Source organism: Buteo buteo, chromosome 26 (assembly GCF_964188355.1).
Source record: "Buteo buteo chromosome 26, bButBut1.hap1.1, whole genome shotgun sequence".
Lineage (NCBI taxonomy): Eukaryota > Metazoa > Chordata > Aves > Accipitriformes > Accipitridae > Buteo > Buteo buteo.
This window is the reverse complement of record NC_134196.1, coordinates 9,230,805-9,248,412: the sequence shown is the minus strand read 5'-3', so window position 1 is coordinate 9,248,412 and position 17,608 is coordinate 9,230,805. Positions and strand designations below refer to the sequence as shown.

The following is a 17,608-nucleotide window of genomic DNA, read 5'->3' as shown; positions in this document are numbered from 1 at the left end:
GCGAACCAGCCGAGCCCACGACCCCCCCGCGGCCCGTGGAGCGGGGCCCGCGGCCCGCGGAGCGGTCGGCGGGGCGGGGCGGGGCGGGGCGGCGGGGCGGGGCGGGGCGGTCGCGGGGCGGTCCCGCACGCAGGCGCGGTGGGAGCCCCGGGCGCCCCACGCGGGCGCTCCCAGAGCCTCGGCGGCGGCGCCCGGCTCGGCAGCCGGGGGCGGGGTGGGGGGGGGAGGACGCGGGCCGGGGAGCCCGGCGAACCGCGGGAGGAAGGCGGCGGCGGCCGCCGCCTCCTCGGCCCGCTTTGCTCGGCCGCCCCGCTGCCATGGGGTAGGGGCGGGCGGAGGTTGGGGCGGGGGGGGGACGGACGGACGGACGGACACCCAGACCGACACCCCGCCGTCAGGCTGCGGCCGCCGGCGGAGCGCGGAGCGGCGCCCCGCGGTGCCGGGGGGCAGCCGCGGCGGGGCTGGCGTGGGAGGCCGGCCGGGGGGGGTTGCCCCGCTACGAGCTCGGAGGCAAGAGGAGGAGGAAGAGGAGGAGGAGGAGGAGGAGAGATGATCGCGGAGTTGGTGAGCAGCGCCCTGGGGCTCGCCCTGTACCTCAACACCCTGGGCGCCGACTTCTGCTACGATGACAGGTAGGACGGGGAGGCGGCGGGGCCGGGCGGGGGTCGCACACCTGCGGGGAAACGGTCCCGGGTGGCTCCTCGGGCACCGGGTGGCCGCGGCGTCGCCCGCCGTTACCGGGGCTTTTGACAGCTTACCGGCCGGGCTCGGTCCCCTTCGCACCCTTCCCGCTGAGAAGGGACCCGCCGCCTGAACTTGGCGGCTCCCGGGGGCTGATCCCACGGGCGCCGTGTCCCCCCGCTCCGCCGGGAAGTTGCCGTTCGCGGGACCGGAGCCCCCGCCGATGGGGAAGGGAGGGCGGCAGCAGGGCTCCCTCCCTGCTCCTCTCCCGAACGGTAGCTGCCCTCCGAAAGGCGCTGCTAGCAGGCGGGGAGAATTCCCACTCGTGTCTTTTATTTTTTTTCCGGTGGCTCGAGCCGATCGCAATTAAAACGGATGCATAATTAAAACGCGTCGGGGAGAGCAGCACGCCTGGCTAAACTTACTAACCGTCCTGGGGCGTTTTCACGCTCCGTTGGCATTTAAACCATCCAAAAAAAAAAAAAAAAAAAAAAAAAAAGAAGCGAGCGCGGGTTGACTTTTGACAGCTTTTCGGCAGCCCTCCCTCCTCCGGGGAGAGCGACCGGCTGCCGGCGGCTCCGCTCGCTCCGCCGAGACCGACGAGGCTTGTTCGCGATCGCCGAGGTGGGAGCGACCGGGCATCCCCCCCCCCCCCCCCCACTCGGGAGGGGATGGGGATGGAGGGGGGGGGTGTGGGGGGGTGCCTCGGTCTGCGTGGGTCTCCGCCGGGTGGCTCGGGTTGGCCCCACCGACTTTGCGAGTGGGGTTTGTGCCCCGGGGGTGGTCGTGCAAGAGGAGGGAGGATGCGCCGGAGGAGAAAAATGGGGCTGGATGAACCGAACTTCCCAGCGCGGTGGTGGGATGCGAAAAAATCAGTTTTAGGTCCTTGGGAAATAACCTGCCTGTCCTGGAGTCGAGGAGTTCCTAAACTTGGGATTTTCCTCCCTTACGCCGTCTCACGGTGCACCTGCCGCGTTTAAGGATCTGTCGCCGCTTCCAGAATAAACCTCCCTGTTTGCAAGGGTTGCTGCTAGTAAAGCCCGTTATACTTGAAGTAAATGCCAAGCGTTAGTCCTGGTCCAGGTCTCCGGCTGGGAACGGTGTCGGCTGCGGAGTGTGGCCATTCAGGCGTCAGGTCATTTACATGCACGCGAAGCCTTGTGAAGCAATTAAGTGTTTTTAGGTTTCTGCGAGCCTTCCGATTATCTACAATGATTTTTCTTAAATCTGTTTCAAAACTTCATTCACAAGCGATAAAAGAAAAAAAAAAAACAACCAACCCGCTGTTACTCTGAAAGGCAAGGTCTGAGTCAGATCAATAGAAAGTGATGAATATTTTGACACGCTGACACTATTTTAAACCCGCTTGTTATAGTTAAGAACGGCAGGAGTTGTGGAATATTTACATAACCCTAAGTAGCATATGTTGCAATATTTAGGCGAAGCTGGGTTGTTTAAGGACATGCTTATAACCCTGTCCTGCAGGCCAGTTCAAATTGGCTGGGCACAGAAAGCAATTTGAAGTACTACCTGGTGTTATTGATGCGGAGGTCGAGGTTACTCTTGATCTTGCATGAGTGTGCTTTAATGCAGTTAGAAAACTGGTATTTGAGTGTCGTCACAGAAAGAGCGGAAAAGATAATGACACGCTGTCTTTGCCGGTACTAATCCCAGGCTATTTAAAAGGGGTTCTAAAATACTGCTTTGTTTATGTGTTTACCTCCTAACTAAATAAAGTACTTCTCATCGTTGTAGCTGAGATTTAGGCATTGGCTAGAGTGTTCTGAAAGCCAGTTAATGGCATTTCTGTACGCAGGTTCACGTAATTAGGGTGTTTTTCAACGGCAGCGCTGGAAGGGGCAAGGCAGCGCTGGTTGTTGCACGCTAGTAATTGTTGAACTAGAAAGGGTTATCTGTTCCAAGAGGCAGGCTCTCGGACCCAAAGTATTCTTCTAACTGTAATCACAGAATCTCGCTGCCCCGCAGGAGCCTGCTTGAAATGTAACACTAGAAAAGGAGGTCGATGCTGGAGCTGCAGGACACAGCCCTCCATGTGGGAGATGGATCATGCTACTAACTTTAAGTGAATCAAGATTGTGCATTTAAGCTGGGAACCTGCAATGTTTTGTTTCAGGAGGGCAGCATATTGCCATGGCTTTCTCTGCTGCCTTTGCCATTATATTGAAATTACATCAGACTGTTCTTTTTTTAATATAGTGATCAAGCTTACTATGTAAAGGGTGTCTGTAATTGCTTTCTGTATTTTTTTTATGTAGGTTGGGTAAGATTAAGTGGCATCGTAAGAACTTCTTATAGCAAAATCAATTTCCCAATGGTAGAACTTAATATTTTAGCAGCAGCACGGCACCAAACCAAAGACTGTATGGACAGTGATATAACAAACTTGCTTGTAGTCTGGGCTTTATGACTCTATATCAAAGGATTCAAGATTTTATTTCCCACCCTTCACCCAATTAAACTGAAATTGAATGAATTTAAAGCCTGAGGAAGTTGAGTAAGCAAACGTATACGTTCTTACTTTTCATCATTAGCCTGCCTAACTTATTGTTTCTTTCAGGCTAGACAGATATGTGGCACGCACATTATCAGTGCAAACGTGTGATCTTTTTTGATCAATTGACTTATTGATTACTTCGAATGAAAGTGACAGCCTCTAAACATGAGACCCAGTGTAAAGAAGAAACAATTCTTTTTTTTTTTTTCTTTTTTTTTTTTCTTGTAGACCCAGAAAACACAAGCTTTTGCCACCTTGTTCCCTGCTACTGTAACTCTCACGGGCAGCTGTGATATTTCCTAGTTACACATGTAGATTATTAGGGGGAAATTCTCCTCCCCAACTCAAAACCTCCTTGTTCCTCTAGGAACAAATACATTTTTTTTTCCCCTCTTTTTCCTTATTTGTTTTATTTCAGGCTGGATGCAGCACGCAGCAAACCAAAAGAAGAGATGAATGTGGGAAGAGGGGGAGATAGTTAGATGTTGGTCTAATGCCACAAGTGAACTCACATTGGTTGTTAATAAAGGTCTATTTATTGCTGAGCAAAATCGTCTTGGAACTGATAACAAGGAGTAGGGAGAAATACCATTTCCATTCCTGCAGATGTATTGAAGATCTTGCTTGTTGTACTGGGTGAAATCCAGTTTCTTGCCAGATGAAGGGGAGCTAATCTCTGCACATGCAGTTCGTGTTTCATGCTGATACCTACCAGCATCACAGGAGGGAAACCCATTGCTGCAATTAGGCTTTACACAGCTGCGTCATTTCCCCCCCTGCCGCTTAAGACCCCCAAAAGTAGGCAATTTGACCTGGGGGTGCCTTGCATTGAAGTTGTAGTCCTTCATGTGACCTGTGCTAAATAAGACAGGGCACTGTCAGTTTGTAGCTGGGGTGTGGAAGATTTAGTGCTCTGCGTATCTGAGGTCATGCGGTGCTACAGCCAACGTGTCAAAAGCTACTCATCCATTGAGGTGTTCCTTTCTTCTCCCAAATGTCGGAAGAAAGGCAGAGTGGAGAGTGTTAGTAGGATTCTTTAACCTTTAGTGATGTATTTTCCGTGTGGCACATTGACAAAATTGGTGCTCTGCAAAACAAGGACGGATTTGTCCCTCTCCGTGTAGGACTCTTCCATGAGATTTGGTAGCACCGACCAACTTTCTCTAGCTTGTGCTGCATTTTATTTAGCAGGCCTGAATGGGGCAGCCTTGCCGATGGTAGAAAGTATCCAACAGCTTTGTTCCAAAGCCGCAGGGCAATATTGCAAACTGCATTGAAGAAATCCTGATAAATGCCTTCACCCTGTAGCGTCAGACTTGCATCATGTAAAAATAGGCCGAGCCCATACACATTCGGCAGTACCTCTGTTGGGTCTGCCACATGAGATTTAATCTAGCAAGTGACCCAAATACGTGCACTAGAAGAACAAGTATAAGTACACTGGGGAAAATTGCTTGCCATCTGTCTCCTTGTTGTGTGTGTATATTTGATTATTAATTTACATCTGTGATTTTTATGGCCCCTTTTTGTCATCTACTCTCAATTTTTCAGCTCCAAGTGCCCCTCTCCAGTAGCTTTCAGTAGCTCCAGTTTGCAGGTGGCTGCAATCTTCTCAATTCCAGCAGCGAGGCTGGTGGTGGGGAAAAGTGGGGAGATGGGGACTTGTACGCTTTCTCTGTAGTGTTTTCCCTTTGTCCCTCCTGTTGCGTCTTCTGTGGGCCAATTTCAAAACACCATAAAGATAATTTGTATATGAAACAGGGACTTTAACACGTTGATAAAGAACAATATAACCTGGAGAAGATGCCTGAGTAACTGAAGCTATGTAGTTTTCAGGTACTGTAGTTGAGTACCAACCAAGTGAATCAGTAACTGATTATCTAATGGGATGAACCTGGCACGATAATGATCTATTAATACGATACCAGTTCCATTTTTAAATGCTGAACATCATCTAAAAATATATTTGGCTTCTGATTTAAAAAGAGTTTCTGCATAAAAAGTTGTGTTGAATGAAACACTTTGATCAAAATGTGAAATCTTAGTTTCATCGAAATACTGGTGGTGGTTTTTGGTTTTTTTCACAGTGGAGATGCTGTAGTATAGAGATTTTTGGAAGCAAAAAAGAAATTATGTCCCTGCAGGCTTTATTTTAAGATTCTTGTTGCATATATAACACTAACATAAACCATGTCACTTCTGGTAGCTGGTTCAGAGAATAAATTCATGACTGTTAGCAGACGGAGAGTCTCCCTGAGTCACTGACGGGATGCGCCTCATCTGCAGGAAGTTCTTCCAGCACACAATGGAGTTACAAATTCAAATGATCCACTTTCTCCAGCATCTCCCATATGTATTCCAGCTGCGCTTCTGAATCCTTTAAGTTTGCCAGAGTGAAAGTCGCTCGAAAGGCTCAGAAGTCTCTCATCTCAATTTGTTAACCATCTGATAGCTGCAAGAGTGCTGAATTAGAGCTCCTCTGCCTCCCTCGTCTGGAAGTTTGCCCTTCCCTCGTTGTTGGCTGCTAGGATTTTTTTTTTTTTCTTTTTTTTCTGTGAAGTTGACTGAAGCAGACTTTGCTGTTTGTTTATGGAATTTCTTTCTTTAGCTGAAATATTTGATGCTGAAGCTGTAGATGCAAGCCTGCTGGCAACCTGTGGTGAAAGTTGCTCCAAATTTACAGTTGGAGAAACAGACTAAATCTGAAGACAAAGATGCTTATTCTTACTGTTACTTATGTAAAAGTGAGTCTGTTCTTTGGGGCAATGTTTTAGGTTAGATTTTTTTCGTTTTTATTTCTAAATATTTTACAGGCTTTACACAGCTTTTGGGTTAACTGTCTGTCTTTGAAAAAGAAACCTTTTTAAGCTGTCCATGTCCCCCAATGTTCCCCCTCCCCCCTAATTTTTGTCCAAAATGGTTGTTTGAAAAATGGAAGCATTTTATCTGGAGACCCGAACCTTAGGCTCAAAGTTCTTTGTTCTCCGACACTTTGGAGCTCAGGTTTTTAAATTAATTTTGGAATGTCTCTTGATTGTGGAAGCCTATTGTTTGCCTTTGAGGCTTGACAACCTTTGAACTCCCCATGCTTTCCTGCTTGGGGTGACTAATCATATAAACTCTCCTTATCTTCCTTTAAAGTGGGAGCTCGTTCTGCGGGCAGGTTATTTAAGTCAGGGCGGCAGTAGGATTTCATTTTACTACTTCTAGATCAGGTTCCTCGGTCATATTCCCACAGTGTCTGGATAGTCCTCTAGACTTGAGATATTTGTGTTATTGCTTGCACAGGCGGTCCCTCCCTAGTAAGAGGGAGAGGGTGTAAATCCTGTAATTTGTTTCCCAGTTTCACCCTCTGCAGAACTCCGTACTAAACCATTTTTCCCCGAAGGTCAGCCCATTGCTGAATGAAACTTGAAGAGCCAGAGGAAATTGGTTTTTGCAATTGCACCCTAAATATTACTTAACGTGTCGACTGCACTGCTCGGTTTGCTACTTCAGGACAGTTGAAATATCTTGTGGATCTGCGAATGGCTCGTAACGGGCATCTCCAAAGGCAGCAGCGTGGGCTTTGGCTCTCTCTTTGGAGGATGCTTCAGGGTTGCTGTTCGTATATGACAGTTCACTGTGAAACGAAGAAACGTGCTGATCACTGGGGCGGCAGCGAAGGATCAAGTAATCCGTCAATCTCTTTCACTTCAAGGAAAAAGAAAACCAGTAAATCGGACCGTTTGGAGCTGATGAAACTTGGCCACCCAGCCTCCGTAGCCGGGGATGGCCAGTCGATGTGCTCCGATGCTCTGCCACCCCAGCCTTTCCTGGCCTTGTTAAGCTTCGAGAGGGAGAAAAAGTAAAAGTGGCTTCCTTGAATACTAATCCTTGCGTTCCCTAGGACACTGCGAATTGCTCTGTTAGCCTTCGTTGTCCTATTGGCTTCATGAGGAGGTTTTTCAAGAACAGTGGGAGGTTTCAATCGGAGGTGAATAATGCTCATTTACTGTCTTCATGTCCCTCCTTTCCTTCTTCTCTTCATCTTTTTAATTGCTGTTTGTTTTATTGGAAATATCGTGTTTTCAGCATAAGCTGTTTTGTCTTTTATATCTTAATTATTTTGATGATTTTTTTTTTCCTCCAGCGGTTTATTCAAATGGCCCATATTCGTGCTTCAAAAACTGTTAAAAATCAGAGTAACCTCTAAAGACACATGCAGGTGTATATACCATCACTCTAGTAAACAGAAGAGCGGATTTTTGTGGTGCGCCTAGAACTTGAGACCTTTTTTTGGCACCCATCTTCCAGCCGAGAGCTGGACGGGCTTCCCATTAGTCTGCCACAAAGGCTTCTTAATTTATTTGCGGGGGTCACTGTTGACTGCCTCGGAGCCCTTCCTTCTCTCCAGGAGTTAAGCACGTTGGCCTCAGCAGTGCTCCCGGTCCCAGCTGGCCCAGGAAGCCGGAGACTGACAGGTAATTGAAGGAGGATTTTCCACATGATGGTACAAACCATTAGTGCTAGACGGCTGGACTGGTCTGTGGCATCCCCTATTATTCACCAGCCTTTCAGCAGACCCAAAAAACCCACCCTGACCTCTGACTCGTGGTTCAAGGGAGGACAGGTTTTTTCTGAATTTAGCGTCCCGTTTCCAGGATTGGTTTTTCTGAACTTAGCGTTACTCTAGGCTGTTTTGCTAATGAGAGGATTGTATGATTTTAACTCCTATGTGTTTTAGTCAGCTAGTCCAGTATTAGTTCAGAGGAACAACACGGTAATTGGTAGCAGAACTGTTGCTGTAAAGTCTCTGCCAGTGCCTGGATGCTATTTTCATCCAGCTTGGTAATTTGTGTACTTAAATCCTAAAAAAAGGACTTGAACTCTTGAAACAGGGTCACGATTCAGTGACCAAAATTGTCATGGAAACAAACCCGCTCAGCAGCAGCCTAAACTGTTCCTAGATCTCTGTCCTGCCTTCCTTTCCCACCTCCGTGACTTTTTACATATAATGGTTAATAACTGGTGCTGGGCTCCAGTGTGCCACTTCTCCTTCATCGCTGCGGAGCGACCTGCACCCTTCTGGTGGGAAACCAGCCTTTGAACCCTCTCAAATCCCGAATTAAAAGATAGATACGCCGCAAGTGTTTGTTTGGAGTCCTGACTTGGAGATAGCATTTCATTTCTGTAGGTAGCGTTTCCAATGGCTTGGGTGTCTGCTCTGGGTAAGTGCGACTTTAGTTTTTAATTGCTTTTCGGTGAATTTTCTCTCCCTCTGATGCAAGGGAGTGTAGCTCGGAGTTGGATGGCTCTGTGAATCAGATACTTTTCTTTAGTCGGCAGTGCCTGGCTGATAAGTGCGTAGGCTCCCGATGTCGTGGTGCATCAGGAGTGCCTTTACAGCATCTAGCCTCCAACTCCTATGTGGGAATATTTCTCAGTTGATGCTGTTTAAAATAGCTCTTAGGTTTTGCTCAGTAACTATTGAAGCTGGTAATGGTTATTTACTTGGGTATTAAAAACCCCAGCACGTACGACTTCCAGTGTATGAGTAAAGCACTAAGAAATACTCTTCTACTGAAAATAGTCTCCTTAAGTTGGTGTTTGCGGTGGTTTTAAGGTGACAGAATTACTTAGTGGGGAAAAAAAAATCCTTGAGGCCCTGGCTGTTGTCCATTATAAAGATCCTTAACAGTTACCACCGGTACCAGGAAAATAAATCTGTCTGTACATAGGGGTCAGCCAAGCCCCTTATTGTGGAGTACCACAGTCACAACCAAGCCCCAAAATCCACCCAACCAGCACCAAACTGTTTGGTTTTATCAAAGATATAGCTTGATATAGCTTGATATAGCTTCATCCAGATTCCAACAGGAGATGAAGGACTTCACGAGGACACAAGCATCGGTGTGAAAAGGATCGGTGTGCTGAGGTTGCCTATAGAGAGTAGGCGGGGGGGGGTCTGCCCCGTCGTCATTTAAACTCTGACTATTCAGTGTGTGGCTGGTCTCTGTTTCGGGGTGTCTCACGGTGATTCCTGTGCCTGCCTTCCAGCCCGGGGTGTTTCCCCGAGGTGTGTTTTAGCACGCTCAGAGTTCAGGCTGCTGTCAGTGCTGTAAGTGAGGACTTGAGGTGTCCAACTGAAGTTCTTTATATATTCATGTCTATACCTTTGACAGGTGTTTAGTAGTCACTCTGAAAGACGCAGTTCGCTGGATTATGAAGTAATAGGTCAACGTCTTGGGGGCAGCATGGGGAGAATCAGAACTCCTAATCTAGAATAATTTTACTTTCTTCAAATGACTGATTTGTTCCAGGTCTCTAACATGAAACCTTGAAGTGGGAGCTCATTCTGAAAATCAGCCACTTCTGGGACTTTGACTTTAGTGTTTTTCAGTCTTTTGTGTGTGTGTGTGGTTTGATTTCATCACTTTCAGCGTGTGTTTTCGATGATGGGCCTTTGAGAAGGCATGGGAGGATCTCGCTGCCCAGTGTGCAAACCAGCACATTAAGTGATACACTGAAAAAATCTGCTTTTTAAAGCACGCGATGCCTGTGCCTTCATAGGCCGTTTAGTACCGTGTCGTTTCTCTTCTGCAGGCTGATCCTGTTGGTGCTTTTAGCCTTTATGTGATATAGTAGCAGTACGGTAACACAGGCGTGTTCTTGATTTCATTTTACAGCCTGACAACGTTCCTGGGTTGGGAACAGTTATATTTGGCTGGCTCCTTTGTTTGAGTGGACTTGCACTGGGCTACTTTGAGAAGGGGATTAGGTCCGGTTGGAAATTCAGATGAGGTGCCCGCAGTCACCTCTGGCCATTTGAGCAGCTTTCCTAACCCCCAAAACCACCGAGGGTTTTTCTTAGGGAGGTGGAAGGAGCCCACGCTGCCTCGAGTGTGACTCTGTGGGTGGAAGAATCCACTTGTAGCTGTTGTTCTGTAGGTTACGAGCCTTCTGCTATATACTCTTTTTTCATGCTTCATACGCCTTTTAAGAATAGATTTTTTTTTTCTTTTCAAATAAAAATATATTTGAAGGAACGCTGTGCCTTGTCATATCCTCTCATTTACCGCAGTTATGTGAAGATGAAGGTGCTGTCATGCCTTCTGTTGTACTTGATACTGTATTTATTGGATTTGACTGCTTAGTGTGGCAACAGTGTTGATTGTTTTAATTATTTTAATAAGATGATAAAGAAATTAGACTTGGAAATGAGGCATAGGCTCAGAAGTGAGTCAGGGTCTTAAGCCCTATTTTGTGTGTTATGCATCAGCCCTCTAGATACCACTAAAATAAGAAAAATATTTACATCTTGGATTAAGCCTCTCTGTATTGGCCTGGCTGTCCTTGTTGGTGCCAGAATTTCATCAGTGAATCATCTTGGGCAACTCTCTGAAATAATTTGTGAAGTTTCATCTGGAAGTTTGGTTTGTGAGTCTCTAGCAAGGTCGCTCTTGTTCTCCCATCCTTTCTTTGGCCTTCCCTGCCTCCTCCCAACTCCCAGGCCGAAAAGAAACCCTGTACGTTTCCTGGGAAGATACTTCTAGGTGTGGTATATACATCTGTCTGTATTTCCTTGCTGCAAAATCTTGAATTATAACGAGAATTTCCTTGTAATAAATTCCATGAAGCTTCAGTGTATTTGCTTCGCTTTCTTCAAACAATTTCAGTTGTACTTGAGGAAACTTGTAAAGGCTTTTTCTGTGGATTTTTTGGGGTTTTGGGGGTTTTTCTAAGGAGGAAAAGAGGATTGGTCTTGCGAAATTAATGTTAGTTGCAGAAGAAAGGTTTCCTTTTTTTAATTAATTATTTGTAATTAAACTTCTGATCTTTTGCATTTTTATAATTAAAGCAGAAGAAAACTTAGGCTTTTTAAAAGCACTTTGATCTGAATTAAGGTTCCAGTGCCAAAAAAATAATTTAAATGCTGCATAGCTGTATAAATAAAGCTTGCTGAAAGAAAAAGTACTGAGAGAATGATGAAAAAATTTAATCAAATAAAATAGCATTTTTGTGTGTAGCAGCTTTCATTTTGTAGCACAAACAGTTCTTTATAGCTTCTTTGTAACACCAGTATACTTGAATAACTTTTCTATTTGTGTGAAAAGACATAGCTGTATGTTCTATTCCATTTCACAGTACATTACTCATCTCTTGTATGTAAATCACTTGGCTTGTTAAAAATGTTAGTATTTCTCTTTAATAAACATCATGCTTCTGGAGAGTTCTCAAGATGCACTTTTTTTTTTTTTTTTTTTTTAAGAAGATGAAAGACTGAAGCGTGGGGAAAGGCCACAAAGAAAATGGTTCCTCGTGCTGCTGGCCTTAAGCTAAAAAAGCAAAACCTGAGCTGGATCAGGGTCTGGGGCAGCGTGTCCGATGTGCCCCGAGCTGCCGTGCGGTCGTTCCGTCTGCTGCTTCGGATTCCTCCCTCCCCGTTCCGATCGCGATCGCCAGCTCTTGGCGGCCGAAACCGCCTCTTGGGCAGGTCTGCGGTGCCGGTTGGTTCGGCGCGGGTCGAGCCTCGGTAAGGGTGTCTGGCTGTGGGCATTTGGCTGGTTTAAAGTGGTGGCTTGGGCTTGAAGAAGGGAGTTTTAATGGGAGTTGCTTTCTATACTTTCCCCTTTCCGTAGAATGGCTAAGTGTCGAGATGCTGTTTCGCCGGAGCAGGTTGGCCGTGGTTTCTCGAGTGTGATCTGCTGTAGCGGCGTACTTGTTTTTAACAAAAAAAGTCTCACCGATTCCGTTTTGATTAACGTTGAATGAGTAGGTTTGTAGCATTCAAAGCAGAACCCTGCGTTACCCTGTTTATGGTGGACTTGGGTACTTGGAGCTTCGTGCCTGGCTGATACAGGGTTAAAAGCAAAAGGAAGGATTGGGTGTCCGGGGAGCAGGAAGCTAGTTGGTCCTCTGGAATTTAGAGCCTGCTTCTAGCACTTGACAAAGAAAATAATGTAAGGATATTAATAAAAAAGTTGATGTTTATAAGCGAACAAAACTGATCTGCTGAGATATAGTAAACCTGTGAGAGATTTTGCAGGAAATTCTTCTCCTCTAGGGGACAGTCAGCTCTTTCATTTTTTTCGAAATGTTCCAATTTCAATATATGTATGCAATCCTTTCTGAAAACAATTAAGGCCACCTTGTTTAGGGGCTGGGAGAGTGTCTGGTGAGGTGAGGAAAGGATCCCGCAAAGAAAAAAGGCCTTAAGGAATATTGGCTTTCGCGTGGTTGTGTGCCTTATACCTAATCTGCTGGCTTGAAATACTAATAAGTATTAATATTCGGTATTTTACTGTTTTGAAAAATTATACCAATACCAAGTGTATAGGAATACCTGTAGCATTTTGTTCATCTGACACCAAGATATGTGCTCAACCTGCTGTAATTCTGAGCTGCTGATTTGCCAAGTGTGGAAATGGGCTAGTTTTGCAGGAAAAGAAAAGGCTTGCTGCTCTTTACATAGCTTTGGATCTCAGTGCTCCTGGGGGATAGTGTTGGAGAAGGAGTCTTGTCTAAGCAGGAAAATTGGATAGTACAGGTCTGCAGGTACCATGGTGATGAGTATGATATACGTATCTTGAAAGGCGCTGATGCAGTAGCTTGAAGCAAGGTACCACCCTGTTATGCACAGTTTCCAGAAATCACATGCTGTGTGTGATATTTAAATCTACCAACTTGGCTCCGTGCTCGGCTTGTTCTGAACATCTTGCAGACTGAAATTTGTAGATTTTGTTGAGGTTCCTTTTATTGTAGCTTATTATAGGCAAGGAGTTTCAGTTTATGTTCACACTATGGTAATTGTTAATGAAGTGAAAAAGCGTATGAGCTTATTTTACAGCAAAAAGGCTTAAAACTCAGTTTCTTACTGCTGAATCCTAACGTTACGGTACTGTTTTCTGAATAAGTAAAATGACTAACGCATGAAAATAAAGAACTAAGACACAGGTCAACGTAAGTACGGAAAAGGTTACAGGATTCCAGAATAAAGAGTATTTCATTAACGCCTATGCCTCATTTTTTCTGTAAATGTATAAGGAAAAATCTAAATGACGTGGATGAGAATTTTCAGTAATGGGGGGGGATTAAAATCAGTTTTGAAATTTTATTTCCTTCTGGTCTGGTATAATTTAAACAGTTCTGCTTAAAGGTATAAATTGCACTGGATCTTAGTGTGGGCAAGGGTGTAGGGACATCTGTTCATTGTGTAGCACAGTGGGAGTGATGGCTGAATGTTTTTGCTTGAACAAGGGCACTGAGAGCACTTTGTTTTGCATACCACTTCCAAGATAAGAAATCGTGGGGAAAGATCTGTGTGTAGAGTGTGAAAATGGACAATATTATATGTTGCTATACGTGGCTGAAAAGATACTAGTGAATGGAGAGTATTTGTTTTCTATCCTCGCTTTTTGTGGACTGAAATCCTATATATAAAATGTGCAAGGTAGGAGAGCACAGTCCTGTTAAGGAAGAGCAGATACTGGGATAATTCTTAGCATGAACCTGAAATCGTACCAGTTAGTCCTTTGCCAAGAGTGAGCACGCTTGTGGAATAAGCTGCTCAAGGAAGACTGCTTATCATAGAATCATTTAGGTTGGAAATGACCTTTAAGATCATCAAGGCCAACTGTCAATGATGCCGACTAAACCATGTCCTGAAGTGCCTTGTCTACGCGCTTTTTGAATACCTCCAGGGATGGTGACTCAACCACTTCCCTGGGCAGCCTGTTCCAATGCCTGAAAACCCTCTCAGTAAAGAAATTTTTCCTAATATCTAACCTAAATCTCCCTTGCCTCAACTTGAGGCCATTTCCTCTCGTCCTATCTCCAGCCACCTGACAGAAGACACCAGCACCCACCTCACTACGGCCTCCTTTCAGGTAGTTGTAGAGAGCGATAAGGTCTCCCCTCAGCCTCCTTTTCTCCAGGATAAACAACCCCAGGTCCCTCAACCGCTCCTCATCAGGTTTGTGCTCCAGGTCCCTCACCCATCATGCTGTATTTTGTATTGTAAAATGCAAAAGAACCCTGTTCATAACAGGATGGTTGCATTTAATATGCATATTTAATTGCACATATAACAACAGACATAATTTTTCATCTTACTCATACTTGCAATGCTATTTTATGTCTGCACTAGCAATGCAGGTCATGGAGGGAGTGAAGGGATGGGCCCTCCAATCAGTGAATCTTCCAACAGAGTGATTAAATCAGTATCAAGTTATGCCCTTGGGAATTTCTAGGCTCATAAATACAGTAAGCAGTATGGTAATTGGAAAAAGCAAGTTATTTTTTGTATTCAGAGAGTCTTTAATTCTTTAGTCATTGTTCTGAATTTCAGCAGGAGCTCTTGTACAGCAGGAACTTCTACGGTTTTACTTTCTGCAGCAAAGGGTCTCTGTTGACTTTGCAGTTCTTGGGTTTCCTTTTTTTTTTTTTTTTTTTTTTTTCTGCTGAAGGCTAGAAGTTAGGTACTTGGGTCACCTTACACTATCCATGCTAAATAAAACTACATGAGGAAGCAAGTGCAGAGATTATATTTCAGCTATTGCTTCAGGAACTGACTAAACCTTGATTTAATTGAATTCAATTTAGATTGGTTGAATATTGCTGCTGTTGTAATTAAAGAAAGAAAACTGCAGCTTACTAATCTGTTTTTCTGTGTCTTGTACCTGCCTGAAATGTATTCTTTTCTGAAGTAAAATGAACAAGTGAACTCTCCAGCTAAGCAAAGTCAGTGTTTATGCCTAGATGATTATGCATTAACTATTTCATGCTTATTGGAATGGAAAAAATCAGCAGATTGGAGAGGATGAATAGCCTGCTTAGTAATATCCAAAAAGGGGGAAAAATATAACCTAATAATCTGTTTTAGTGATGATCTGTTTATTATGTCTTGGTTAAGGTCAAGATAAAAGCAAATCATTTTGTAGGTCCTCCATGCCAGTAAGAGATAAAATGGCAGCGTATGCCTTGGCTTTGCCACTAAGACTTCAGTTTTACAAATGCTTGGACATGTGTTCAGCTTTTCAGATGTAAATAGTCCCATTAGATGAAATCTGGGTCCAACTGGAGTCAATGGTAAAACCTGTGGCAATTTAAATAAGGCTAGGATTTCATGAATGAGTTCAGTGAGACTAGTTGTATACATGAAGTTAAACACATGGCTAAGTGTTTGCAGGATAGAGGGCCTGCAAGGATACGAGAATAAGACCCTTGCGATGCAGTTTGACGTCTGACCTGTCTTGCTGCTGCGTGATGGAGAGCCACAGTGAGGACGTCGGTGAACCTTTTGGGCATAAACAAACACGGAGTATATAAAACATCATAAATAACTACAATTCATAAAACGCTTGGTTGGTCCTAAATAATGAAGCAGTGAAAATGTTTATGGGCTGTGCTTGTTCTTGCAATATATTTTTATTTTATATTTTTTGGCACAAATGCACGTAAGGAGTTAGTATCATTATTATGTTTTGTTATTCAGAAGAACTTAGTAGCAGGAGATGCTTTCTCTTGGAAGGGGGAGGTAAAACAGAAGTTACACACCAGCCTCCCTCCCCCCCCCAATCTACTACTCAATCATAGGAGTCATGCAATATTTGATAATTATGTCAACTGTTGTAATCATCATGTATATGAACTACTTAATTTCATATCACGCTTGGTAAAGAAACGCTGTGGGTATTACCATAACTGTGACGGTTCTCACCATCTGAGGCTCTCCCCTCCAGATGTTTCACCAGTTTGCAAATTCGATTTGGAGCTGCAGAACAACTGTCATATACACTAACAGATCTCTGTCTCTCTCTTTGTGCAGAACATCTTTGCAGAGCCTAGTTTCACGTTTCTTGGCGAGAAATATTATTTGAACAACTGCCCCCTTAATCCTGTGAGATTGAGATAAGTGCAATTTTCCAGGTTTTTGAGGGAGTCCTAATTTACATTTCATAACACACACACAACCGAGCAATTAGCATGAACTCTTATGGCAGCCAGACAGTCCTTTGTGCCTATGGAAACAGTTACACAATAGTGCATGTGCAAATAATGTTATCAGGTGCCCTTTGTGCGGGCTCACCCGTTTTACCTGGAGCATACTAAAAAGCTGCAGCCTAATTCTCATTTAAACTCAACCTGCTCTATTGTACGATGAATTTGGGTAAAGAGAAACATTGAGATTTTAAGAAAATAATAGCGACTATTCATTCTTTTAAATGACTTCATTTTGGCATGCTGTCGAGGCTATTTTTTCCTCTGTGCATGGCATTAAATGCCGGTGAGGGGAGGAACATGACACCCTCCCCCCCCACCGTGAGATGAGATTCCTCCTGCAAACCTTCCTTTTGTCTTCGTCCTCTCCTCACAGGTGCGTGCAGAGACGTGTCTCTTCTCCAAGCTGGAGACTAATATTGCCTGTGTGTTTGCAGAATGGAGGAGAAAATACCGGCTCCGTCATCCTGCTGATTGTGCAGTTCGGTTGTTGTTGGGGAATGGACAGGGAAGCCTTGGTGTAGTGGGCAAGTGGGGAAAAAAAAGCAAAGCAGCAAGGCAGTAGGAGGTTCAGCGCTGGTACAAAGGTCTTTAGCTGTTGTGTGCACAGATGTCTGGGGCAAATACTTCCTCACGCCTCGGTATTTGTCCTTTTCAAGGTTTAAGGGGTTTTTGTTTCGGTCTGATGAGATGCTGATGCAGGTCCGTTCACTTCAGTTACGTTATCCCACTGGGTAGGGAGCGGGACCTTGGGGTGCTTTCAGGAGCACTTGAGAAGAGATTTTCCGCCCAAGGAGCTTTGGACTGAGAGGTATGAGAAGGGCAGTGCATGGAAAAGAGGCAGCGTATGCATAGTGGTCCTGTGCGTTGTGTTTGCGGGTAGGAGAGCCATCCACACGTTGTGGTGACGGTGAGGGAAGGTCTGGGGAAAGAAGGGTGACGTGAGGCGTAGCTCTTGGTGGCTCTTAGGTGCGTGGGATGCAGAAGGTCCAAACCCAGTACACAAACTGGGAGAAAAATTGCTCTCGGCACGTGAACGCTGCTGCTGCATTTGCCAAGAGAGATGTTGTCCCTTGGCTTTGGCAGTCTCGACTGTTTCTGCTGTAGCGAGCCAGGCTGGGTCAAACTGGTCAAACCGAAACAAACCCGAGGTCGATCACACCGTCGGCACGGCCAGCAGGTCTGGAAGGGGTAACGGCTGGTCCTGTGAGCGGGGATAAGCGATGGGTGCTGATGATGTGGTCGGGGGGTGCCGGGGAAGCCCGTCCAGAGAGGTCTCTGTGGGTTTCACTCCTGCCTTCCACGGGTTTTCAGTTTGCTCTTCAGACCTGTTCTCTCTCCGTCTCCCTGGGTGGTTTTCTCCTCTCGTGTTTCCTACAATGGAAAGCTAATAAGACATATAAAGAAAACAGATGCTGGAACCAAAGTAGG

General features: G+C 45.3%; 1 protein-coding gene across 2 annotated transcripts in view; it reads left to right on the top strand.

The window, feature by feature from the left end:
- The first annotated feature begins 375 nt into the window (after positions 1-375).
- The window catches only part of TMTC2 (transmembrane O-mannosyltransferase targeting cadherins 2), a 256,976-nt gene continuing 239,743 nt past the window's right edge, over positions 376-17,608 (top strand). The window contains exon 1 of one of the 2 annotated variants that reach the window (XM_075057986.1): positions 376-632. In XM_075057986.1, coding sequence (XP_074914087.1) covers positions 550-632 — 83 coding nt within the window. In that variant the 5' untranslated portion in view covers positions 376-549. Of the gene's footprint in view, positions 633-11,210; positions 11,712-17,608 lie in introns of those variants that run through there. The other variant, XM_075057985.1, reaches the window with a different exon arrangement.